Here is a 26,249-nt window from a genome sequence, read left to right as displayed (position 1 = left end):
TTTCTCTTTTAAAATTAAAAAGTTTGGCTTTAGTATATATCAACCTATAGCATCAGGTACATTATGCAGACTTGAAAGTCTGAAGACAAGGTCTTAACCTTTCAATGGAAGGTTATACTGACTGTGGGGAGCCAACATGTTCATTTTACATTAAAAAGCTATATCTACATTATCCATTATGTTTGGATCACCTCATCCTTGAGCTAAAAACTGTGTTAATAGTATGAGCATGTATACATAGAGACATGCTTCATCCTAAAAAGGTTAACAGTAGTGATTCATACACTTCCACAGAAGCGTGACAATCCCTATCTCAGTGGACAACCTGTAACAATTCAAATTTTCAGGAATATCCAGGAGGGATCAGAAGTCAAAGTTTTAACATCCTCCTCAACTTGTGCTGTTGTAGGAAAAAATGTATATTACACACTTGTGCTGAAATATACTGAAGTAATCAACAAGATTAATTCCTTGACTTTACTTAAGACGCAGAAAATTCACTTGTTTGACTTAACTATGGCCCCTTAGCAACTAAGGAATACTGTCTTTCCAAGCCTTACCAGGCGTTTGCTGTACAATAACGCTGTGCTGCTGCCACTGGAAACTGCCCACTTGGAAAAATTCATGACATGTTCCAGCTGCTTAGAAAGACCTGCCACCTCCTGTTGTTGCTGCAGAAGCTTCATCCGATGGTCTTTTGACAGACTCTGAAAGGGGTAAAGCACTTCCAGTGAAATTTTCAATTTACAGCAGAAATGTATTAGCTCTCATTTGCTAATCCATAAACATGATACTCCTCAAAAATATCAAATGATTTCACCTCATTTGTCAGAAGAGATTTAAAGAGTGATTATATACTCTAAAAAGTCACTAAAATTGGTACACTCTTACTCAAGAAATCAGCCCACTGGGTGTATTCAGATTCCCATCTTCTTTCCTTAGGGACAGAAAAGTTTCTATGGGTTTTTACTCTATAGTAGTGTTTAAATAGGTTTCCCTCACAGTCTATCCTCTCCCACTTGTTATTATAATGAAGTTGGACAGCTGAATTTGTGGCATCTCAACCTCCGTTTTCCTGCATCAGACATAGATCTGTGACTTCACTGCACAGCCCAGCTTCTTTTGCTTGGTTATGAGGGAGGGCAGTCCTGATTCATGAAAACTAAATGCAAACAGGAATTCAGAGTTACTGGCAAAGTAAATTGCTACTGTATGAAATATTTCTCTGCTTGGCCTTATTTGAAACGTTCTCATTAAGGGGTACCAACATGTAACTCATGCTGAAAGATAGTTTTTGCTGTGTTTGAATTTTGATGGATCATTTAAAGCCTCTGTAAAAGCACTTACAAGATGACTGTTACTTATAATCTTAAAAGTGAATTTACCTCTAACTGATGCAGCAAAGCTTTCCCCTTTTTATTTATTTCTACCATCAGTGTAAATATGGCAACTTTAATGTCCTGTTCCACCTGCTTTTGATTCTGATTCGCTTCAAGGATTCTGTAAGTAAAGAATAAATATTTAGAATTGTTTAGCACAGTGTCCTTAAGAAACCAACACAAAAGCTCATCCCGACTCAACAAAGGAAATGAATTCTTTGTACACAGAATGCTCACGTGCATCCAGTAGTATATATGGAATCAGATGTTACCATTAGCCAGGAAAATTATCAGGCTGAGTTAGTTTAAAAAAATAAATAAATAAAACACAGATTTAGGAATGCATCTGACCTTGGTGCAAGTCTGAGAAATTCTAATTATATGGACTAGAAAAATAGGACACTTATTTAAGCAAGGGAGTTTTATTGATAAAAAATGAATGGTTGAAAGAGTCTTGATTTTAATAGTCTCCTAAGCCTTTCTTGCAGGGAATACAAAAGTTTCCATACATCACAGGAATTCAGGATCTCATTTTTTTCCAATATAGAAAGTTTCTCCAGAAATAAGATATCCAGCAATGTAGTGGCGGCCTTTGCATTTGTGTTTGTTGTTTTTAATGCACAGCTTGAAACAATACACTTGCCAATGGTGAGACACATTACTGCTTCAGCACGGCTTGCAGCCCTATCTAGTGATGTGAATATTGCTACTACACTGCTGACTCAATCAATATGCTGCTCATTCTACCCTCTCTTTGGTGCAGTGAATGAGATAGAGCAGGGAACACTTTTCACTACCTTTGCATGGGTATCAGGCAGTGCTGAGCACCTGGTACAGGTGCTTAAAAACACCAGGCAGAAGAAGTTAGGAAGGAGAGAAAGGCACTTGGATTCCATGTGGGAGGAGAAGAGTATTATATTACTTTTCTCCTGACATCCAGGAGCAAGGGGTGGGAGGGAGGGAGGGAGACAGTGATTTGCATCCAGCATCCAAGAAGTGATGAGAGAGAAGCGGGAGAGAACAAGCATAAAAAGTAAAGCTTCTCCATGTCCCAACAGCTAAACCTACGGGGAAGACTGGACTTACATTATCAGAGTATTGCATCTGAATAGCGCTGTGGAGGTACTAGCTAGGACCCACTTTGAGAGACCCTGGGAGAACAACATGAGGGGGAAAGGAGTCCAGGAGAGCTGGCTGTATTTTAAAGAATCCTTATTGAGGTTGCAGGAACAAACCATCCCAATGTGTAGAAAGCATAGTAAATATAGCAGGTGACCAGCTTGGCTTAACAGTGAAATCCTTGCTGATCTTAAACACAAAAAGGAAGCTTACAAGAAGTGGAAGCTTGGACAAATGATCAGGGAAGAGTATAAAACTATTGCTCAGGCATGCAGGAGTAAAATCAGGAAGGCCAAATCACAAGTGGAGTTGCAGCTAGCAAGGGATGTTAAGAATAACAAGAAGGGTTTCTACAGGTATGTTAGCAACAAGAAGGTGGTCAGGGAAAGTGTGGGCCCCTTACTGAATGGGGGAGGCAACCTAGTGACAGAGGATGTGGAAAAAGCTAATGTACTCAATGCTTTTTGTCGTCTCAGTCTTCACTAACAAGGTCAGCTCCCAGACTACTGCACTGGGCAGCACAGTATGGGGAGGAGGTGACCAGCCCCCTGTGGAGAAAGAAGTGAATCGGGACTATTTAGAAAAGTTGGATAAGCACGAGTCCATGAGTCCACTGCATCCGAGAGTGCTAAAGGAGTTGGTGAATGTGATTGCAGAGCCATTGGTCATTATCTTTGAAAACTCATGGCAATCGGAGGAGGTCCTGGATGACTGGAAAAAGGCTAATGTGGTGCCCATCTTTAAAAAAGGGAAGGAGGAGGATCCGGGGAACTACAGGCCAGTCAACCTCACCTCAGTCCCTGGAAAAATCATGAAGCAAGTCCTCAAGGAATCAATTTTGAAGCACTTTGAGGAGAGGAAAGAGATCAGGAACAGTCAGCATGGATTCACCAAGGACAAGTCGTGCCTGAATAACCTAATTGCCTTCTATGATCAGATAATCTCTGTGGATGAGGGGAAAGCAGTGGACGTGTTATTCCTTGACTTTATCAAAGCTTTTGATATGGTCTCCCACAGTATTCTTGCCAGCAAGTAAAAGTATGGGCTGGATTAATGGACTACAAGGTGGATAGAAAGCGGGCTAGACTGGGCTCTACGGGTAGTGATCAATGGCTCCATGTCTAGTTGGCAGCTGGTATCAAGTGGAGTGCCCCAAGGGTCGGTCCTGGGGCCGGTTTTGTTCAATATCTTTATTAATGATCTGGAAGATGGCGTGGACTGCACCCTCAGCAAGTTTGCAGATGACATTAAACTGGAGGAGAGGTAGATACGCTGGAGGGTAGGGATAGGATACAGTGGGACCTAGACAAATTAGAGGATTGGGCCAAAAGAAATCTGATGAAGTTCAACAAGGACAAGTGCAGAGTCCTGCACTTGGGACGGAAGAATCCCATGCACCGCTACAGACTAGGGACCGAATGGCTAGGCAGCAGTTCTGCAGAAAAGGACCTAGGGGTTACAGTGGACGAGAAGCTGGATATGAGTCAACAGCGTGCCCTCGTTGCCAAGAAGGCTAACGGCATTTTGGGCTGTATAAGTAGGGACATTGCCAGCAGATCGAGGGACGTGATCGTTCCCCTCTATTCGGCATTGGTGAGGCCTCATCTGGAGTACTGTGTCCAGTTTTGGGCCCCACACTACAAGAAGAATGTGGGAAAATTGGAAAGAGTCCAGTTGAGGGCAACAAAAACGATTAGGGGACTGGAACACATGACTTATGAGGAGAGGCTGAGGGAACTGGGATTGTTTAGTCTGCGGAAGAGAAGAATGAGGGGGGATTTGATAGTTGCTTTCAACTACCTGAAAGGGGGTTCCCAAAGAGGATGGGTCTAGACTGTTCTCAGTGGTAGCAGATGACAGAACGAGGAGTAATGGTCTCAAGTTGCAGTGGGGTAGGTTTAGGTTGCCTATTAGGAAAAACTTTTTCACTAGGAGGGTCGTGAAGCACTAGAATGGGTTACCTAGGGAGGTGGTGGGATCTCCTTCCTTAGAGGTTTTTAAGGTTAGGCTTGACAAAGCCCTGGCTGGGATGATTTAGTTGGAAATTGGTCCTGCTTTGAGCAGGGGGTTGGACTAGATGACCTCCTGAAGTCCCTTCCAACCCTGATATTCTATGATTCTATGTAGTGTTGCAACTGTGGTTATGCCTTTGGCTTGCAAGTGTCAGGTATGAACCCTGATCACATTGTTATTCCACAAATGATCTTCAAGTAAATAGGTCACAAGCATTTATTTACAAAAACCTGAGCCATAACATCTCATTTATAGGAGAGATACATATCATGAGAAACTAAAAAGGAGGATGGGTGGCGAAGAGATACTGCAATTACCTTCTAAAAATCTCCTAGCAGCCTAATTGGCTGAGCTTGCCCTCCTGTTGTCCTGGAAGTTTACAGGCTAAGAGAACAGTTATGTAACCAACATCAAGTTTAAGTTAACAAATACACAAGGATTACCACAACCAACTGAAAACCTAAGAATTTCATATTTCACTACTGAAAACATTTTGGAAATTATTTCCTTTTGGAAGTATCAAACAATGCAGAGATTATGTACAAAATCCATTTAGGAATACTTTAATTTGAAAGCCTTAGTGAGTTAGGTAACATTCTTATGTTCAGTGTGTGTCAATATTATTTAGCAACATGATACAGACCTGTTTTGGATCTGCTTCCCTGTATATTTTATGTATTTAGTCTTCTCCATTAGCTTGGTGATTAGTGTATCAATGATCACTTTCTGGTTCTGAAAAGCTTCTTCTATAAACTGGTACCTGCAATAATCAGTGACTTAATGAACTATTTAAACATGAGAAAGAGGTTTGAACTACACTTACTAAAAAATAGACTGCACTCCAACAAAATCATCACTCCAGCTAAAAACACTGCTAAAAGACCAAGTTTAATACCAGGAAGCCCATAAAAGGCAAATATGCCTGATTTTGAAGTATTTTTCTTGTGTAATTATTTTCTTCATAGAAATTAAGAGTATTAGTTTTTGTGAGAGCCATTAAAGTGACATTTTAGATTTCCTCTGATAAATACTTTTCAGAGAGAAATGAACATTTCCCCTTTATGAAAGGTTTGGTCAGGTCCTCTTAAACAACCATCCTGTTCAACAGCAGACTGAGAATTATGTTTGACTATATAGTTACATAATATAGCCCCGGTGCTTTTAAGGGCTCTCTCTTTGAACAACTGCATAGCAAAGATTTCCATCTACAGTAGAACCTCAGAGATATGAACACCAGAGTTACAAACTGATGAGTCAATCACACCCCTCATTTGGAACCAGAAGTATGCAACAGCAGAGACCAAAAAAAAAAAAAAAAAAAAAAAAGCAAATACAGTACAGTACTGTGTTAAACGTAAACCAGTAAAAAAAAAAAAAAGGGAAAACAGCATTTTTCTTCTGCACAGTAAAGTTTCAAAGCTGTATTAAGTCAATGTTCAGTTGTAAACTTTTGAAAGAACCACCGTAATGTTTTGTTCAGAGTTACGAACAACCTCCATTCCCAAGGCGTTTGTAACTCAGAGAGTCTACTGCAATTCAACTGCCAATAACGAAAGGCCCACACAGGGTTAGAAGCTGGAAGATCAAGATTCTATTTTCAACTTTACCAAAGACTTTCTTTAGCAAGACCTTTCAGTCAGTTAACTTCAGTTACTTCATGGGTCTTTTTGTTAAAAAATAATTTTGCATTTTAGCAGGAGCCCTGCTCAACAATATAACCGAGGCTAGTACTGCAACCAATTCAGAATTCGTTCAACATCTTTCATAAGGCATCAGCTACTAGTTGTATAAAAATACGTAATTTACTTTGGTACCTGTGCTCTTTGTGTTCCAGTAACTGGCAATCCCGGCATGTAAGTTTGTCACAGGTCTCGCAATAGAGCTTCAACTGTTCCTTTTTGTGGTAAGGGCAGAAAACAGGCCGCTGACTGTTCACACCAACTGCCTCTGTAGAAAAAAGGAGGATTAAAATTTCTATTAGCAAGTTAAAACAATCTTTATTGGCTTGGGTTAGAATGAGAAGTTGGTTAGTTTCCATGTCTCCATTCTGTCTTCTTTGAACAGGAATCCATTGTTCCATCTTGGAACTGTTGGACTTTTCTGCTTTCTTCAAGTCTTGGAGGCAGACAAGAGATCTTCTCCCCCTCCAGTGCAGTAGCACTCCCATCCAACAGTTGGAGTATAAACATATGAGGTGCTAAAGCGATGACATTTCAAGCCAAACAGGTTGAAAATTTATACTTTGGCTTTGTTGTATCAAGTGTTTTCATGGGAGAACATCCATGAAAGCCTTGGATTCTGTTCATCCGGTGCTGCCTTTGAACATAAAGCATGTCTGCTTTGTCTTGTGAATGGGACCCTTGAGTAGCTACCCTGCAAGTTCTGTCCATGAAGTAGTTGTATCCCTAGTGAACACTTATATTTCAGGAAGATCTTGATTAGAAGCTTGGAAGATAGTGGCCTTAATCCACCTGGATGAAGAAAGGGGTGCAGAACTAAGTACCACCAATAAAGCATTGGGCTTCCCCCACACGCTGAATTTTACCATTCTACAAAAGCTCTAGCTTCACGATGAGAGAGGCTTTAAGGACAAAGAGGACAAGGAAACTGACTCGCTTAAATGGAAGGTTAAATTTCTCTTACAAATGAAATGGGGAGCTTGCCTTTCAACCACCTTATCTGAAAAAAGTTTAAAGTAAGACTATTTGTTGCAAAGAAACCACAAAATATGCTAATTCTCTGATGGCCAAAAGGAAGACAAACATTTGAGTTAGAAAAAGACAAGAACATTTTCCTGGTGACTTGAAGGGTTATTTAGTATGAGTGTGTAACACTTAATTGAGGGTCCATTGTTTCAGTTGGACAGTGGACTAGGGGGGTCTTTGACATGATGCTGCTTTCAGAAAATAGGAACATCACAAGTCCAGTCAAGTGCCCCCTTTTAGCCACTCACTGTGTGGTGATCCAGTTGCTGAATCCCTAGCTGTTTTGAGCATCCAGAAGTTTTAACGAAGTCTAGGCACTGCCTCTGTCTTGGGGTCCATAGGCACACTCTCAGGATGCAGACCGTCTGTCTCGCAAACTGTGCTGAGACTTCCACAGTCAAACAGCCTAGCCCATTACCAATGCTGACTCCTTAGAATCCCTCTTCCCCGTACCTCTCTTCCAGAACTCCAACCGAGAGCCTACTGGCTTACACCCTCATGGGGACACGTGGTAGGTGTAACACTGCTCACACAGACAGACTTTGTACAAGACTCTAGACCACCACTGCTCTTTACTTAATAGATAAAATAGAGTACATATCAAGAAAACACACATCCTGAACACAACACCCCTTGTTTTATTTCACCCTTCCCTTGGGAGTCCTTTGCAGTTTAGATAAACTAGGTTTCCCCACCTACCCAGGCTCCTGAAGTAACTTCTCTCTGCTTGAGCTGCTAAAAATGGTCAAAAGACCCCAAACAGATCAGCTCCTACACTATGGATCATAAAGCATTTTATAGGGAAATTTCTTAGATTAGAAACGCTAAAGCCTCATTCTGAAGTAAGTTTTTCACCTGTGATGATTGAGGCTGGACAGCTCCAGAATTGGATGAACATCTATGGGATCTTTTAATTAACACAAAGAACCTGGAGAACAAACCTTTCTCATGATGGAACCAAGATTACTGCTCTAAGGGAAAGAAAATGCACTACAGAGTCTAGAAACCCTCATCTTTTCACATAGACTTCAATTAGAAGAGGCAAAAGACAAGTTAGAGAGGGTGGCTGCTGAAAGTCTATGAGAAGACCTTGTCTGACAATCTTGAAAATGTGTGGTATCAGCCCAGGTTAAGAAGGTACTTTTGGGCCTTCCTGCCCCAGATCGGTGGGCTCAAATCAGTACAGGACTCTGCACTTGTCCTTGTTGAACCTCATCAGATTTCTTTTGGCCCAATCCTCTAATTTGTCTAGGTCCCACTGTATCCTATCCCTACCTTCCAGTGTATCTACCTCTCCTCCAGTTTAATGTCATCTGCAGACTTGCTGAGGGTGCAGTCCACGCCATCTTCCAGATCATTAATAAAGATATTGAACAAAACCGGCCCCAGGACCGACCCTTGGGGCACTCCACTTGATACCAGCTGCCAACTAGACATGGAGCCATTGATCACTACCCGTAGAGCCCAGTCTAGCCCGCTTTCTATCCACCTTATAGTCCATTAATCCAGCCCATACTTCTTTTACTTGCTGGCAAGAATACTGTGGGAGACCATATCAAAAGCTTTGGTAAAGACAAGTAATAACACGTCCATTGCTTTCCCCTCATCCACAGAGGTCGTTATCTCATCATAGAAGGCAATTAGGTTATTCAAGCACGACTTGCCCTTGGTGAATCCATGCTGACTGTTCCTGATCCCTTTCCTCTCCTCAAAGTGCTTCAAAATTGATTCCTTGAGGACCTGCTCCATGATTTTTCCAGGGACTGAGGTGAGGTTGACTGGCCTGTAGTTCCCCGGATCCTCCTCCTTCCCTTTTTTAAAGATGGGCACCACATTAGCCTTTTTCCAGTCATCCAGGACCTCCTCCGATTGCCATGAGTTTTCAAAGATAATGACCAATGGCTCTGCAATCACATCCGCCAATTCCTTTAGCACCTTCGGATGCAGTACATCCGGGCCCATGGACTCGTGCTCATCCAGCTTTTCTAAATAGTCCCGATTCACTTCTTTCTCCACAGAGGGCTGGTCATCTCCTCCCCATACTGTGCTGCCCAGTGCAGTAGTCTGGGAGCTGACCTTGTTAGTGAAGACAGAGACAACAAAAAGCATTGAGTACATTAGCTTTTTCCACATCCTCTGTCACTAGGTTGCCTCCCCCATTCAGTAGGGGGCCCACACTTTCCCTGACCACCTTCTTGTTGCTAACATACCTGTAGAAACCCTTCTTGTTACTCTTAACATCTCTTGCTAGCTGCAACTCCAATTGTGATTTGGCCCTCCTGATTTCACTCCTGCATGCCTGAGCAATAGTTTTGTACTCTTCCCTGGTCATTTGTCCAAGCTTCCACTTCTTGTAAGCTTCTTTTTTGTGTTTAAGATCAGCAAGGATTTCACTGTTAAGCCAAGCTGGTCGCCTGCTATATTTACTATTCTTTCTACACATCAGGACGGTTTGTTCCTGTAACTTCAATAAGGATTCTTTATAATACAGCCAGCTCTCCTGGACTCCTTTCCCCCTCATGTTCTTCAGAGTATTCACCTGAAGACCCTCCTCTTGCCACCTGGAGATGAAGGTGAAGAGATCATGAAAAATTAGCTAATAATCTTGAGGGAAAAGAGCCCTCAGAAAGAGCTTCTGCAGACAGCTCTGTGACTGAGCATGGACTAGACGATGGAGGAATATCATCAGCATACCTGTAGAGGGAGTTGAAGGCAGATTTGCACTGGAAACAAAACAATCACTTGCCTGACTCTGGGCCCCAGAAAAACCAGAAGTTCTAAGCCTGACAAGGCAATGAATTCTCATGACAGAGAACCAACTGAAAACTGGCAGTTCTTCACAATATCTTGTTAATAAAAGAACAGTCATTCACATTTTATTGTGCTCAAGTCACTCAGACCATGGCATCATACAGCTCAAGGGACTGATAATAGGAAACAGAATCTTTGACTTCTTACTCACTTGTTAAAACCAGACAAGAAAACCAGTAACCAGAAGTTACCATCTAACAGCTGATCAGTAACAAATTCTAAATGAATTGGCAGTCTCAGTCTAGCTTCAGTGGACAAGTGTTAACAACATAAGAAATAATACCATACCATATGGTGAGAACTGCACATGCTCAGTACCTTGAAAACTCAGATAATTTGTTAAGCACCTAAACCTGATGGCTGACAGTTAAACCTGGAACTCTCGTTATTTAACTAAAACAAGTTATAGCAAGGAAAGTTGAGAGCTAAACAGTACAGGAGGCAGTTAGTAGGGACTGGAAGAGAAAAAAAATGAAAGTTTTTACTGCTTTTATCATCTCCCTGTGAGTTCAGCTGTATCCTAAAAAATAAATAAATCAAGATTATTAAATACAGTAGCTTTAAGCTTAGTTTTGAAGGTGAGCACCTGGTTTGAAAGCTACCCTTTGGCTATGAAGAACAAGAATAAGGGTAGCCAAGCTCATGTGCGTGCAAGAGACATGGGGGGCTTGAGGAGACGACGAGAGAATGAGTGCAGTCTGAACAGGCCAAATGTGTACAACAAACCTATTAAAATTTTAGAAAAATAACTTTGCAATAAATATATTTAAAGTCGCAAAAAAGTATAACAACCTTCTCCCTAATGTTTTCTTGGACTTCTAAGAAGTACTTTTCACAGTGCTTAACACACTGCCTCAAAAACAGTTTTAAAATCTTTTTAATATACAGTAAAATTATAAACTAAAGCTACACGCTTGAAAAGCAATAAGCAATGCCAGGATGTGAATTAGTAGCTAGAGGCACAATTCTTCAGCAGCTGAATGCCAAAGGAAAGCAGGAACAACCTACTGCTGAGCTCCCTGTGGTGGCTTATTGCAGTAAATTAAATGTTAATAGTTGGTAGAGCTCTACAGTGTGGGAGCTGACTGTTCGAAAGATTATCTCCTGTGCAGTCAATTTGGGAAAAGCTAGAAAATAGTTTAATACCATTTAGTGTGGAACAATATCTTAAGCATGGATTTTCCTCATTTTTCCCCGATTCAAGTCTCTCTGGACCAAGCTCACACATAATGTAATCCCTTGATTTCAGTGGAGTTACACCAGGGATGAATTTATCCCTTTATGTTTAACAGGGTGAAGGGGGTTCTTAAATTTACACTAGAGTGCATATCCTCCTAAAGAAGTATACAGGCTTAAATAAAATTATCCAAGACAGATTTGCACCCAAAGTGAAGAAGAAAGCAAAATGTATTACCTGGTGATACTTCTTCTTTCTGTCTGACTGTATGGTCCTTTGTGAATTTAACCCTCTGGTGAGCTCTGATGCAGGTCTTGCATAACCATTCTACACACTCTACACAAAAGCCATTGGCTTCTGCATTGTCTTCACAGCTTGTGCAGACCTGACAAGAAGGGGGAATACAAAACAGTAATTAAAATAAAACTGACAGATAACCTCAAGTTGTAAGTGCATCTTGTGCATTATTTCTTCTAAGTGAGTCAAAAGGAAGAAAAATACGGTCTGAAGTACAGAACACATTATAGCTCTGTCCATTAGATACCCCCTTAACTATACAGAGTTTAAGGTGATTTTTCAAGAAAAAAACTCATAGCCAATAAAGCACTTTTTAAAAAATGAATTAGCTAAAAGTCAATTCAATTCCTTCTGTCTTGTACTATATATTTAGTAAACTGCTCTTGAGAAGTATTTAACTAAAGTAAGGCTGACTTTGAAAGCTTTTCTATGCATCTAGTAGCATCCATTGGACTGGTTTGTCTTCCTAGAAATACGCTCATTAATCAGCACAAGTTTCTCCTCTACTACTACTCAAGAAACTAGAAACTGTTTAAATTGTAAATAAAACTAAATGGACTGAAGATAACACTTAGCTCCCAGATAATACCGGACATCTTCATAGCATTGTAGCAGTATTAACTAATCCTTACAACACCTCTGTGTCTGTACCTGTAATGGGATTTTTGGTATAATTTAGCACTGATGGTAACAATTATGGGTGTGCTAGTGTGGATAAGTCTCCATGTAGCCATCATACTGTTTAACTCTATTCCAAGCAATAGCCTCAAGTTGTCTGGAACTCTATATTCACTAGAGCCCCCACTGGTGGTGTGGAACTAGTAGGAGCAACGAGAAAATGTTAGCAATAATCGCTATTGTAGACAAGGGTTAAGAGGAAGCAAGCATTTATATATGATGGTGAAGGTATGCTTTATATATGCTTAGAACTATCCCCATTTTACAGAAGGAGAAAACTAGGGCAAAGAGGTGAAATGACTTGCTTAAGACCATACAGCAAGTCAATGACCGGACAAGGATTTGAACTCCGGAGTTCCAAATTCCCAAAGCTATGACTGCTCTCCTAGATCATGTTGCCTCTCAAGCTAAGACTCTACCGAGAAGGAAGTCAAGACAGGGATTGTGGATAATCTCCAAGTGAAAGCAAGAGGTTTCATTAAATGTTACACGCAAAGAAAAAAACTTGGCTCATGCCCTTTTTCTGATTCTTTGCGACAAAGGAGGCCAGAAAGACTTTAAAAAAAAAATCAATTTTCTGCTAAGAATTCGGGTCCTATTCTAGGCTGCAAGATATGGAGAACTAAAAGAAAAAAAAAAAAGTGATATCACGAGACCTTAGAAAATGAAAGGAACAATGGAGAGAGGAAGCAAGTTTTAGTCAGACTGTTTAAAACTTTCTGTATGTTCTCCTTGACTCATGCATAACTTCAGTGACATTTTACATAAAGGAAGCATTGTTAAAGATTCGGCATCTTTAACTAAAAAGAGTTAGAACAGGCAAGTAAATATCCTTTTCTAACACCTTGTTAAAGGGGAGGGAAGAGAAGAGGGGAGATTTGACATTCCTTTTATTTCTAAAGTGCAAAACAAGCGGACATAAGAAAGAAAGAACAAAAAAAAAAAACAAAAAAACCTTAAAAATCTTTCAGGCATTCTTAGCAAGTAAACTTGTTACAAGCCAGAACATTTAAATGAGTTCAAAGGATTTCAGAAATGAAATATCCTTCCTAGGATTCCAAGTTCTTTGTCCACTCTTTCTGACATACTTTAAAGCTTTCTCAGCTGGTAAAAGTTGTTAGGGCTTGAAAGACCTACCAGTCCCTTCAGATGCTGTTCAATAACTGCCAAGCAGGCACTGCCAAATGAACTAAAGCTTCACCTCTCCTCCATGGGACAAAGCACATACTATCCTTTATTTGTGCAATGTCCTAAGACACCAAGGAAAAATCAGAGTTCTCAATTTATATTTAATTAAAAAACAAGGATCAGATGTGGTAAGTCATGTCCTCAAACAACTCTTATGTGGTAACCAGTTTTGTTTTAATCCATTTTCCATTTGAAAAAGACAAAAATGGGACTTTGTTAAAACTCACAGGAATTTCTCGGGGGTGGGTGGGGACCAAACCATGTCCTTAATGTTATTCAAAATGTCCTTTATTTTAGTAATTAGGAGAAATGCTATGCTACCGCTTCTAAATTCTCTTGTCTTTTTCCTCTTGATCAAGATTAGAAGGTAGTTCTGTATTAACAATTATGCTTACAGGAAAAGCCTATAGCTACTCTACTTCCTCCTTACTAGTTATAATATTTGTAATAGCACAAGGCACTTATTCAGATCTAACGGGGGCTTCAATAAAAACTGAAGATACTCCTCGCATCACAGAAAGGTCCCTACATATATTTATCTTTGTACAGGATTGTTTCTATTCATAAAAAAATTAAAATTTACTTTTGAAAATCCAGGTAAGGCAACATCCTGTTAGAGACTTAGAAGGCCTTCACTGCAATCAGGCAAACTATATTTTAGGTAGAAAAGGGGTACATCAAGCAAAAGTTTTCAGTTTAGGAAGAATGCCAAGAAGCAGGTAAATCTGGAGGACTATTCACTCACCAAGTGTTCCAAAATTTGCCAATCTTAATTGGTTGCATCTAATTGCCCACAACAGAAGATGAGAAAAAATATGAAACTAAGTATTCCAAAAAGTTTAGAAATGCCACTTCTTGGCATCTGTATTGTGTGTTTTCGTTCATTTAATGTGACTAAATGAACGAAAAATCACCAAGGACATTTGTTTATTTGAACTCTTCTCCCTTTCTCTGGGCACCCTCAACCACACATGGCTCCAAATATGAGCTGAGTATTCCAAAACCCACATACCGAAACTCCACCACTTCCCTTCTTCAACAGTATTTCATCAGCTCCCCCTCTCACAAACACAACGTGACAAAAAACAAACTCCGATTTTTCCTCCCAACCCTTCTACCCCCTTCACTATCATTAACAGCTCCACTATACTTCCAATCACACAGGCTTGCTATGCTAGTGTCTATCAGTCTTCTCTCTCCACTTTTTCCACTCCCAAGCTCTAATCCTGTTGCTTCTTTTTTGACATCTCAAACAAAACCCATCCTCTCTTCTCCATTCAACCCAATCCAACAAAACCCTTTATAATTCAACTCAAATCATAGTAAGCAACATACCTTGTTATGTCCAACGTATACAAAAACACTTCTAAATAAAGAAGTGTCCTTTCCCTCTTCTGGTGCTGGACGCGGACAATAGGATACAGGACTAAGCACAACATGGGTCTGATCCAGCATGGCAATTTCTACATGGTTAATAGCTTCCTCTCCTTTTTCCAAATCAAAATCAAACTTAATTCTCACAAGGCCTTGCACAGCTCTACCTCACCTTTTATTTCTTTTCATCTCTAATTCTTCCTCTGCCTGTGCTCGTAATAATCTTAATTTATTCTGTCTCCTTCAAAGCTGTCCTGTAGTCTTGGAACTCCTTCCTTCTCTTTGTACACAACACAGTCACCCTATTTATTTTCAAAACCTCAACATTCAATTATTTTCAAAGTCTTTCAGTAAGTCAGAGTGTCAAAAAAAACCCCAAAAGATCTGAACCTTCCTCTGCTCATTCAGCATATTTACATTAGGGTTACCCAGGGGCTGCCTGAAGATAAGACTAGCAATTGTTTATGGCACTACAGACACTCCCCTTCTCTCCCTCTGATATGCCCTCCATGCTGGGCCCTTAATTCAGCCATGCAACAGCCAGGAAGACCCATTACACTGGAAGTATTCCTCAGGAACTTTCATTAACTTTATGCCTCCCTTCTGTTACTGAAGCTTGAACGCACAGCCATGGATAGGGTAATAAGTCAAAACCAGCTCTGAACATGCTGCTTTTTTTGAGGGGGAGGATGTTGACATTTTGATGGTTTCCCACTTCCCTTGTAATAAATTTATTGTTCAGGGAAGTCAAGAAGAGAATGCTCTCTTATCTTCCCCAGTTAAATTTTAAATTATGTTCCCCGAAGATGAGATTCTTTGCATTGTAAATGTTTCAAATAAGTCTTTCATTCATGGAATGGCTATATATCACAAATAGGTTATCTGTAACAAGTAGTTCTTTGGAAGGTTTTATTAACATGACCCATTACCAGTCTTATGTCTGGAATTGTTCTGTGAAGACTAGGCTCTCCATCCCTTATGTACCTGGATGAAACGCAGCAGGAGTAAACAGTGAACTATTTAACACATATTATGATTTCTACTGCCTTCACAGTACAACTTGAAACAAAGAAACTTTGCTCTTATTTGAAAGTTGTATTTTTGAAAAATCTCCCTAAGCTAGAATAAACTGCTCCTTCTTCTTGATGTCATACATGTAAAAGCCAGTTTCAGAAAAGAAACACTGGGCTCAAGCCATTACCTCTTGTATAGCAGCCCTGGCTTGTCCTCGCCAATGGAAGTTTCTTGAAGAATACCTGACAAACTGTTAAATACAAAACTTAACTAAACAATGGGGTGGATATCCATATAGGCAGAAAATATTTCCAGAAATCCAACTTTCATATAACAAAGTCTGTGATTATTTTCCTTTATGATCACTTGCTAGAGCAGATCTATTCAAACAAAACAGAACTGTGCATCAGGCTGGACTAATTTAGATCAAAGTGATATAAATCAGCAAACAGGAAACTGATCTAAATCACGGATTTTAATCATGATTTCCATTTCTATTTTTTAGTTCTTTTCCTACAGAAAGATTGGTTCTCATTAATTGGTAACCATTAAAACATGTCATTTGCCACCAAAGATAGCCCTTGCACTAATTACACACTTTATACTACATTTGGTGGTTCTTTATACTAAACCAGGAGGATACACTATATGTATACACATTTATTTAAGCTATTATGTAGCTTAATTTACCTTTATTCAGATTTCTAATGTAATAAAAAAAAAAATCTAACATTCACCCTTTTTCTAGTATCTGATTAATATTTTATGTGGGGTTTGTGTAAAGCTCCATTTACATAGAAATTCAAATTCAATTAAAAATACACAGTATTTTAATTTCTTATTTAATAAGTACTGGATACATAAGAAAAAGGTTTATCAAAATGTGTGTCATTTAAAACTGATTTATTAAACAAAGGAAGTATTATCTGTAGTTAATGAATTCAAATGATTTTTTTCCAGCCACCATGTCCCTCAAGATTCTGGAACAAGTAGATCATCCTTTTAGGCCTAGTTCTTATTCACAGACTGGAGGGAACAAACAAGCTTTCCTGCTTTTCAACTCCACATTGGTTTCTTAACTTTGAATCAACTAGTCATTGAACTAGTTGAATAAAACAAAGAAAATATCCCTTTTGCACCTGCAGAAGAGGCTACTACTGTCAAAAGTCAGCTTAGCATATCAATAGACCCTGATTCAGCTGCTTAGCCATAGAACTCCACCAGTTCAGTGGTCTGACTTCAAGAATTGGCAGCAAATGTAGTGATTCTTTTTTTTTTTTAAATTTAAATAATTTAATAAACCATAGTAAGTTTAGGCCTTAACATAAAATGACATTTTAAATGACAACTTGAGGTTTATTTTAAAAAAATCTGTATTTGACTGAAATTTAAAAAATATATATCCAATTTAAATCATAAAAACCTCATTTTTATCCACCCTGTGATGCAGTTTCTTCTAACACAAAGGAGGATGAAAAGAAAGTTACCTTTTCCGTAACTGGTGTTCGAGATGCGTTGCTCATGTCCATTCCATGTTAGGTGTGTGTGCTCGCCACACGCACCGGTGCCGGAAGTTTTTCCCCCTCAGTATCCATAGGGTACCAGCTCTGGCACCCTCTGGAGTGCCCGAGTATAAAAATATTGCTCGGGCATGTAGGAATGAAATCAGGAGGGCCAAACCACACCTGGAGCTGCAGCTAGCAAGAGATGTTAAGAGTAACAAGAAGGGTTTCTTCAGGTATGTTGGCAACAAGAAGAAAGCCAAGGAAAGTGTGGGCCCCTTACTGAATGAGGGAGGCAACCTAGTGACAGAGGATGTGGAAAAAGCTAACGTACTCAATGCTTTTTTTGCCTCTGTCTTCACGAGCAAGGTCAGCTCCCAGACTGCTGCGCTGGGCAACACAGCATGGGGAGTAGGTGGCCAGCCCTCTGTGGAGAAAGAAGTGGTTAGGGACTATTTAGAAAAGCTGGACGTGCACAAGTCCATGGGGCCGGATGAGTTGCATCCGAGAGTGCTAAAGGACTTGGCGGCTGTGATTGCAGAGCCATTGGCCATTATCTTTGAAAACTCATGGCGAACGGGGGAAGTCCCGGATGACTGGAAAAAGACTAATGTAGTGCCAATCTTTAAAAAAGGGAAGAAGGAGGATCCTGGGAACTACAGGGCAGTCAGCCTCACCTCAGTCCCCGGAAATATCATGGAGCAAGTCCTCAAGGAATCAATTCTGAAGCACTTACATGAGAGGAAAGTGATCAGGAACAGTCAGCATGGATTCACCAAGGGAAGGTCATGCCTGACTAATCTAATCGCCTTCTGTGATGAGATTACTGGTTCTGTGGATGAAGGGAAAGCAGTGGATGTATTGTTTCTTGACTTTAGCAAAGCTTTTGACACGGTCTCCCACAGTATTTTTGTCAGCAAGTTAAAGAAGTATGGGCTGGATGAATGCACTATAAGGTGGATTGAAAGTTGGCTAGATTGTCGGGCTCAACGGGTAGTGATCAATGGCTCCATGTCTAGTTGGCAGCCGATATCTAGCGGAGTGCCCCAAGGGTCGGTCCTGGGGCCGGTTTTGTTCAATATCTTCATTAATGATCTGGAGGATGGTGTGGATTGCCCTCTCAGCAAATTTGCGGATGATACTCAACTAGGAGGAGTGGTAGATACGGTGGCAGGTAGGGATAGGATCCAGAGGGACCTAGACAAATTGGAGGATTGGGCCAAAAGAAATCTGATGAGGTTCAACAAGGACAAGTGCAGAGTCCTGTACTTAGGACGGAAGAATCCCATGCACCGCTACAGACTAGGGACCGAATGGCTAGGCAGCAGTTCTGCAGAAAAGGACCTAGGGGTGACAGTGGACGAGAAGTTGGATATGAGTCAACAGTGTGCCCTTGTGGCCAAGAAGGCCAATGGCATTTTGGGATGTATAAGTAGGGGCATAGCCAGCAGATCGAGGGACGTGATCGTTCCCCTCTATTCGACATTGGTGAGGCCTCATCTGGAGTACTGTGTCCAGTTTTGGGCCCCACACTACAAGAAGGATGAGGAGAAATTGGAGAGAGTCCAGCAAAGGGCAACAAAAATGATTAGGGGACTGGAACACATGACTTATGAGGAGAGGCTGAGGGAACTGGGATTGTTTAGTCTACGGAAGAGAAGAATGAGGGGGGATTTGATAGCTGCTTTCAATTACCTGAGAGGTGGTTCCAAAGAGGATGGTTCTAGACTATTCTCAGTGGTAGAAGAGGACAGGACAAGGAGTAATGGTCTCAAGTTGCAGTGGGGGAGGTTTAGGTTGGATATTAGGAAAAACTTTTTCACTAGGAGGGTGGTGAAACACTGGAATGCGTTACCTAGGGAGGTGGTAGAATCTCCTTCCTTGGAAGTTTTTAAGGTCAGGCTTGACAAAGCCCTGGCTGGGATGATTTAATTGGGGATTGGGCCTGCTTTGAGCAGGGGGTTGGACTAGATGACCTCCTGAGGTCCCTTCCAACCCTGATATTCTATGATTCTATGGTGCACACATGCCACTGTATAAGGCGTGCTGTCGGCTCTCCCCACCCTCAGTTCCTTCTTGCCAGAAACTCCAACAGTGGGGAAGGGGGGTGGATCATGGAATGGACATGAGCAACACATCTCAAAGAACAGCAGTTATGGAAAAGGTAACTGTCTTTTCTTCAAGTGCTTGCTCATGTCCATTCCATGTTAGGGGACTCCCAAGCAGTACCATCGGAGTTGGACAGGAATTCATGGGTGTGCAGATTGCAACCATGCTCTGCCGAACCCAGCGTCGTTTCTAGCTTGCTGTGTGATGGTGTCGTGTGCTGTGAACATGTGCACCAAAGACCATGTCACAGCCCTGCAAATGTCCTGGATGGGGACATGCGCCAGGAAGGCCACTGAGGACGCTTCAGCTCCCATCGAGTGGGCCTTCACAATAGGCAGCAGTTGGACCTGTGCTAGCTCGTAGCAAGTCCAGATACAGGAGGTAATCTGATTAGAGATCCTCCAAGAGGACACTGGAAGGCCCTTCATCCTACCCGCTGTTGCAATGAAGAGCTGGGTCGACCTGCGGAAGGGTTTGGTACGCTTGAGGTAAAACACCAAGGGACGCCAAACATACAAGGCACGCAGCCGCTTCTCCTCAGCGGTCTTGTGCGGCTTAGGGCAGAATACCAGGAGAAAGATATCCTGGTTGACATGGAAGGAGACTACCACCTTTGGCAGGAAGGCCAGATGGGGTTGTAGTTGTATCTTGTAGGACACTGTATATGGCAGCTCCGAGGTGAGAGCTTTAATCTCCGACACCCGTCTCGCCAACGTCACTGCAACAAAAAAGGCGGCCTTCCACAACAGGTAGGAAGGGGAGCAAGAGCCCATGGGCTCAAAGGGCAGTCCTGTGAGCTTGGCAATGACCAGGTAGAGGTCTCATTGCAGGATTGGGTCCCAAATCAGAGGGAAGAACCTCTCGAGGCCTTTCAGGAACCTGATCAACATTCCATGTGAAAACACCAATCTTCCCTGGATCGGCGGGTGAAGAGCCACAATGGCAGCCAGGTGGATCTTGACAGAAGAAAGGGCATGGCCCTGATTCTTCAGGTGAAGCAGGTAATCCAAGATGGACTGCAGAGATCAGCGCGTCAGGGAGCTGCTACACTCAGATATCCAGCGGGAGAACCTCATCCACTTGGCCAGGTAAGTCGCTCTAGTGGAAGACTTTCTACTCTCTAGGAGGACCTGCTGTACCCTACTAGGGCAGGTCCACTCTTCTGGGTTCAACCACGCAACATCCACGCCATGAGGTGGAGACAGGGCAAGGAGGTGACCATGATCCTGCGAAAGAAGGTTCAGGCGGTTGGGTAGTGAACACAGGGTGGCTACTGCGAGGTCCATCAGCGTGCTGAACCAATGCTAGCACGGTCATGCTGGGGTGATCATGACGACTCAAGCCCTGTCTCTCTTGATTTTTGACAGGATCCTGATGATGAGAGGGATCGGTGGGAAAGCATACATCAGGTCCCCAGACCACAACAGGAGAAAGGCATCAGAGTGCGCCCTTGCCAAGGCCCTGCAGAGAACAAAACTGATAACACTTCCTGTTCTTTCTGGTGGCACACAGATCCACTTAGGGAGTTCCCCACTTCTGAGTTGAGTGACCACTCGTGGTGAGAGCAGAAGGACCTGCTGAGGTGATCCACTAGCGTGTTCCTTACGCAGGGGAGGTGAAAGGCTTCCAGATGGATCGCATGATGGATGCAGAAATCTCACAAGCGGAGTGCTTCTTGGCAGAGAGCTGACAAGCAGGCTCCCCCTTGCCTGTTGATGTAGAACATCGAGGCCGTGTTGTCCATCAGCACTTGGACCACTTGGCCCGTCAACTATGGCAGGAAGACTGTGCAGGCTAAACTGACTGCTCTGAGCTCTTTGACGTTGATATGCAACGTCAGCGCCTCTGGGGACCACGTCCCTTGGATCTGCATTGTGCAGAGACACGCTCCCCAACTGAGGTCCAAGGCATCTGATATCAACGAGACCGAGGACTGTGGGTTGTCAAATGGCACTCCTTCGAGGACTGCCCCTGGGTCGGTCCATCACTGTAGAGAGAAGCGACTACCCTTGGCGGGATGGTGATGATCTTGTCCAGGTGATCTCTGGACGAGTTATAGACCATTGACAGCCACTGCTGAAATGTGGCCCTTGGGCACACCCTTAAAATACCCGCTTAACTCCTGGCTGGGTGCGGGTGGATCCGGACTGCGCCGAAGTAGCGGGCTGCTGGCCCTGTTGGCACTTGTAGCCCTTGTTCTTTTTTCGGAAGGGCTCCGATGTAGGCTGGATGTCCAGCCACTAAAATGGCTGCGGCTTTAAACGCTTTCTCTGTGGGCCCGGGATGTAAAGGCCCACGGTCTTAAGCGTAGTGCACGAGTCCTTTAGCCCATGCAGTTTACTGTCTGTTTGTTCTGCAAACAGGGCTTGACCATCGAACGGGAGGTCCTGGATGGTTTGTTGGACCTCCACCGACAGGCCCGAGGACTGACCCCTTCTCATTGATATGGTGGAGGCCATGGTCCGTGCCACAGAATCAGCCGCGTCTGAGGCCACCTGCAGTGCTGCTCTTGCCACTCCCTTTCCCTTCTCCAGGATCACCTGGAACTCCTTTCTGGGGTCCTCCGTGAGGGAGTTGGAGAATTTGGTTAGGGATTCACAAATATTAAAATCATAGCGGCCCAGCAAGGCCCGATAGTTCGCTACCCTCAGCTGCAGGCTTGAGGATGAATAAATTTTTCTCCCAAATAAATCGAGCTTTATTGCTTCTTTATTCTTGGGAGTCACACCTGGTTGATCCTGCCTTTTCCGCTCGCTGACAGCTGAGACCACCAGCGAGCTCGGGGCAGGGTGGGTATAGAGATATTCATACCCTTTAGTGGGCACATAATACTTGTGTTCTGATTGCTTGGAAATTGGGGGTAGCAAGTAGGGGGTCTGCCACTGGGACTTCGTAATCTTGGCCACCCTCGCTGGGGCTGATGAAGTGAGGACATCGAAGAGAGCCCAAGGGCTCCTCCGGTTCCTCAGCCTCTAGCCCCAAATTAGAGGTGACCCTCTTCAAAAGCTCTTGATGAGCTCTGGCATCGTCCTCAGGGACCGGAAGCGGGGGTCTGGCTATCGCCTCATTGGCTGATGAGGAGGAGGATGCAGGTGCAGTAGGTACCGCCATCCCTGAGATCTGATCTACAGGAACTTCCTCCCCAGCAGGTTGCACCTGAGGGGTCCCATGGATGGTGACCTCTGCCTCCCCATGGGAGTGGGAGACCATGGCAGAGGGTTTGTTGGAGACTCCCAACACCAATTTGCACCCTTGGGATGGCCAAGATGGCCCTAGCGGTACTGCAGGGAGAACTGGAGCTCTGGAGGGAGGGCCTTGTCCTGGTGGTAGGGACTCCTGGCTCGACTCAGAGCCTCACGAGGATGGGCCGTGTTCCGGAGATCTCAACCGCACCAAGATCAACCAGGCACCTCAGTTCTGGCGGTGTTTGCGTCCATGTTCTGAGTGGGATCTGTATGAGGGAGACAATCGTCCTTATCGAGATCCCGGAGACTGGCGTTGGCACTCAGTGAAACCGTGACGGTACCCCAGCAATCGACGCTGAACGTTTTTGAGCTGTGTCTGATGGAACAGCCCCAGGGCAGGCTTATCCCTGGATTTGGGAGCTGCTGTGCCTGGTGTGGGTGGCACTGGGAGGAACATGATCTCCTGCGTGGCCTGCAGGGCTTCCAGGGTCCAGGGTACCACCATGTGCTGGACTCTGCTGTCACTATCTGGGGTAGGAGGCGCATCCCAGGATGGGCTAGCCTGCTCAACCACAGCTGGGGCCCAACTCCCTGTCGAAGGTGACGGGCTGCCTCTCATGGGTTTCTACTCTCCTCTGCCCTCTCCTTGTCCTTGCGGGGAGCAGAACAACCTCTTCCCATCTTCTTCCTCTTCCCTGTCGGTACTGGGGAGGGGGATCGACGATGGTCCAAAAATGGCGCCAGTGGCACACTCCAGACCGAGGCTGCGATGCTGGGTGCAAAGTCCGACCTGGATGGTTCTGGTGTTAACACAGACTCCATAAGGAGCGCCCGGCGTTGAATGTCCCGCTCCTTCTTCATCTGAGGTTTAAAACTTTTGCTGATGCGACAGTTGTCGCTGATGTGGGTTTCCCCCAAGCACCTTAGACAGCTACTGTGCGGGTTGCTGATGGGCATAGGCTTCTTGCAGCTGTCGCAGCGTTTGAAAACCGGGAACTGGGTGTACCCCATCCCTGGGCTAAGTCCTGTCTGGGACCACCAACTAGTTTAACAAACATTATCTAACTATTTACAGGAAAAGTTTGCAACAAACAGTTCTGACCTGAAGAATTTGCCAAAGCAACAAACGTTCCAGCACCATCACTGGCGTAAGAAGGAACTGAGGGTGGGGGGAGCCAGCAGCACTCCTTATACCTTAGCATGTGCGCACCACTCCAGAGGGCGCCAGAGTGGGTCCCCTACAGGTAGACCGAGGGGAAAACTTCCGGCACCGGTGCATGTGGCAAGACATGCACCTAACATGGAATGGACATGAGCAAGCACTCGAAGAAGAATATCTACATAGGGCTTTCCCTGCAGCCCACTCAGACTATCCAGCTTCCAATGGAGAACTCTGAAGCACTGGTTCAAGTACTGTTTGTATCCTCCCCAGCAGAGCAGGACCAGCAAGCATTCAGAAAGACTTAAAATCCAGGGAAGAATGGGGATCTATTTTCTAATCCACGAGGGTGTACAGTATTATTGAGTTTCAGAAATGCTCACATGCTAAGCCACGACTCCTGAAGGAACTCCATAATTTTTAGAGACTTAAGACCTTGAGAATGACGAATGAAGTCCTGCTATACAAATTTTGTGATCTGCACCCCAGTCAAAAAGGCCTCAATGCCTGAGATACTAGTGATAGAAAGCTGAAAGGCAAATACAAATAAAAAACCCTTGATCCTGTCAATAAGATTATCTCAACTAGTTCGGTCATAGCTCTCTGAACTAAGGTTCTGGGAAGCTTATAGAATCATACAAATGTAGGGTTGGAAGGGGCGTCCAGATGTCATCTAATCCAGACCCCTGTGCTGACACAGGACAAAGTAAACCCAGACCTTCCCTGGCAGGTGTTTGTCTAACCTGTCTTTAAAAATCTCCAATGATTGGGATTCTAAAACCTTCCTCCGAAGACTATCCCAGAACTTAACTCCCTTATAGTTGGAAAGTTCCTCCTCATATCTAACCTAAAACGCCTTTGCTGCAATACTCCAGTTGAGGCCTTACCAGTGCCAAGCAGAGTCGGACAATTGTCTCCCATGTCTTCCATATGATACTCCTAATACAACCCAAAATATTAGCCCTTTTTGCAATTGCATCACATTGATGACTCGTTCAATTTGTGATCCATTATAACCCCCAGTGATTGTTACATATATTGGAGCAAGACAGCAATATGGACTCTCATAAGTTTAAGAAAATTTGGGAATACCTCTGAATGGTATCAAACTCTTTATGACACCTCTGGAAATAGATAACTTCTTGCTACTCCTCCTAATGGACAAACTCACTAGAAAAGCTACCTGACTAAAGATAAGATGATCACTTTTCCAAATCAAGCAGTGATTAATCACTGCATAAATTAAAGATCATAGGTTGCTTTGATGACTCAGTGGGTGGCACATGCAAAATATACATGATCAAAAATACTCCACATTTAAAAAAAAAAATTATTCCTACACAAAAAGGTAGACAGATGTTGTCCAAGCTTCTGGAGAGCTTTAATCAAATCTCACTTTCCAGTCCAGGTTCAGAAAATTTGATATCATCATAATGTAGAGGTCCAGGTCCCAAGCTGGCTGAGCATCTGAAGACAGCTAACAAAAGCTTCAGATGGCCATAAGTTTAAATATCCGCACCTACCTTGGTGTAGGGGAAGAAGACTTACAAGGTATATTTCCACCCCCACCACTAGAAACTTTGAAACAAAAAAGATTGCATGGTATAATTAAATAAGCCCTAAAGACTGCCAGAATACAAAATAGATCAAGACTTATGATGCACTCCTTATACAAAATGAAGGGATTAAAAAAGGCACTTTCAAAATAATCTTTATTTTAAAAGAGAATAGCATACAAAAGTATCTCTGCAGTTAGGGTCTTGACTTTAAATGACTGCAGCATTGCAAAAGTAGTCTTCTTGCTGCCATTATAAAGAAAGCATCTATGTAGAAAGAGGTTAAAGGAGTTAAAATCATTTCCTAAAGTCTAACAAAGTCCATTTATAAAGCACATGGACTTTTATCTTGGCATGGCCCAGAATGAAGGATGGCAAATTCTAATGCCAGAGGTTCCTAAACTTTGGCCATATGCGTCACTGGCTATTTACTTGGTGCTACCTCTTCTTATATCTGGTTGCTAAAATGCATGAAAAGAAACTAAAAGTACATTAAAAATCATTATGCACTTGTGAATGGAGAAGGCAGTGGACCATAGACACACAAGTAAGATATGATCTCAACTACAACATTTGAGAACTTCTTGTTTAATGAACCCAGCTGTTTAATATTAGCAAAACATGACACTAATTAGGTTCTATTTTCCCAGTCCTGACCAAACTAAATTGAGTTTTACACGAAAGACAGAACGAGAAGTAATCAGCTTAGTCTGCAGCAAGGGACATTTAGGTTAGATGTTAGGAAAAGCTTTTTAACTATAAGGGTAGTCAAATTCTGGAATAGGCTTGCAAGAGGTTGTGAAATCCCCATCACTATCTGTTCGTAAAAACCTCCAAATAGCTGCCAGGGATGTCTATAGTTGGTTCTGCCTCAGCAGAGGCGGCTGGGCTTGATAATTTCTAAAGGTCCATTCCAGCCCTACATTTCTCTGATTCTATTATTCTAAGTCATTCTGGTCTCTTGTTCTAGGAATTCTCCCATT

The 26,249-nt window shown here is 42.9% G+C and overlaps 1 protein-coding gene across 3 annotated transcripts in view; it reads right to left on the bottom strand.

Annotated features, from left to right (window-relative positions):
* The window catches only part of TRIM24 (tripartite motif containing 24), a 135,255-nt gene that overhangs the window by 48,612 nt on the left and 60,394 nt on the right, over window positions 1–26,249 (bottom strand). For all 3 annotated transcript variants that reach the window (XM_037879288.2, XM_007072286.4, XM_043541510.1), the window contains 5 exons: window positions 11,442–11,589; window positions 6,326–6,458; window positions 5,155–5,271; window positions 1,386–1,500; window positions 561–707 (listed from right to left, as the gene is read on the bottom strand). In XM_037879288.2, coding sequence (XP_037735216.1) covers window positions 561–707; window positions 1,386–1,500; window positions 5,155–5,271; window positions 6,326–6,458; window positions 11,442–11,589 — 660 coding nt within the window. The remainder of the gene's footprint in view (window positions 1–560; window positions 708–1,385; window positions 1,501–5,154; window positions 5,272–6,325; window positions 6,459–11,441; window positions 11,590–26,249) is intronic.

This window comes from Chelonia mydas, chromosome 1 (assembly GCF_015237465.2).
Source record: "Chelonia mydas isolate rCheMyd1 chromosome 1, rCheMyd1.pri.v2, whole genome shotgun sequence".
Taxonomy (NCBI): Eukaryota; Metazoa; Chordata; order Testudines; family Cheloniidae; genus Chelonia; species Chelonia mydas.
Note: the sequence above shows the minus strand (reverse complement) of the source record. Positions and strands in the feature narration are given on the sequence as shown.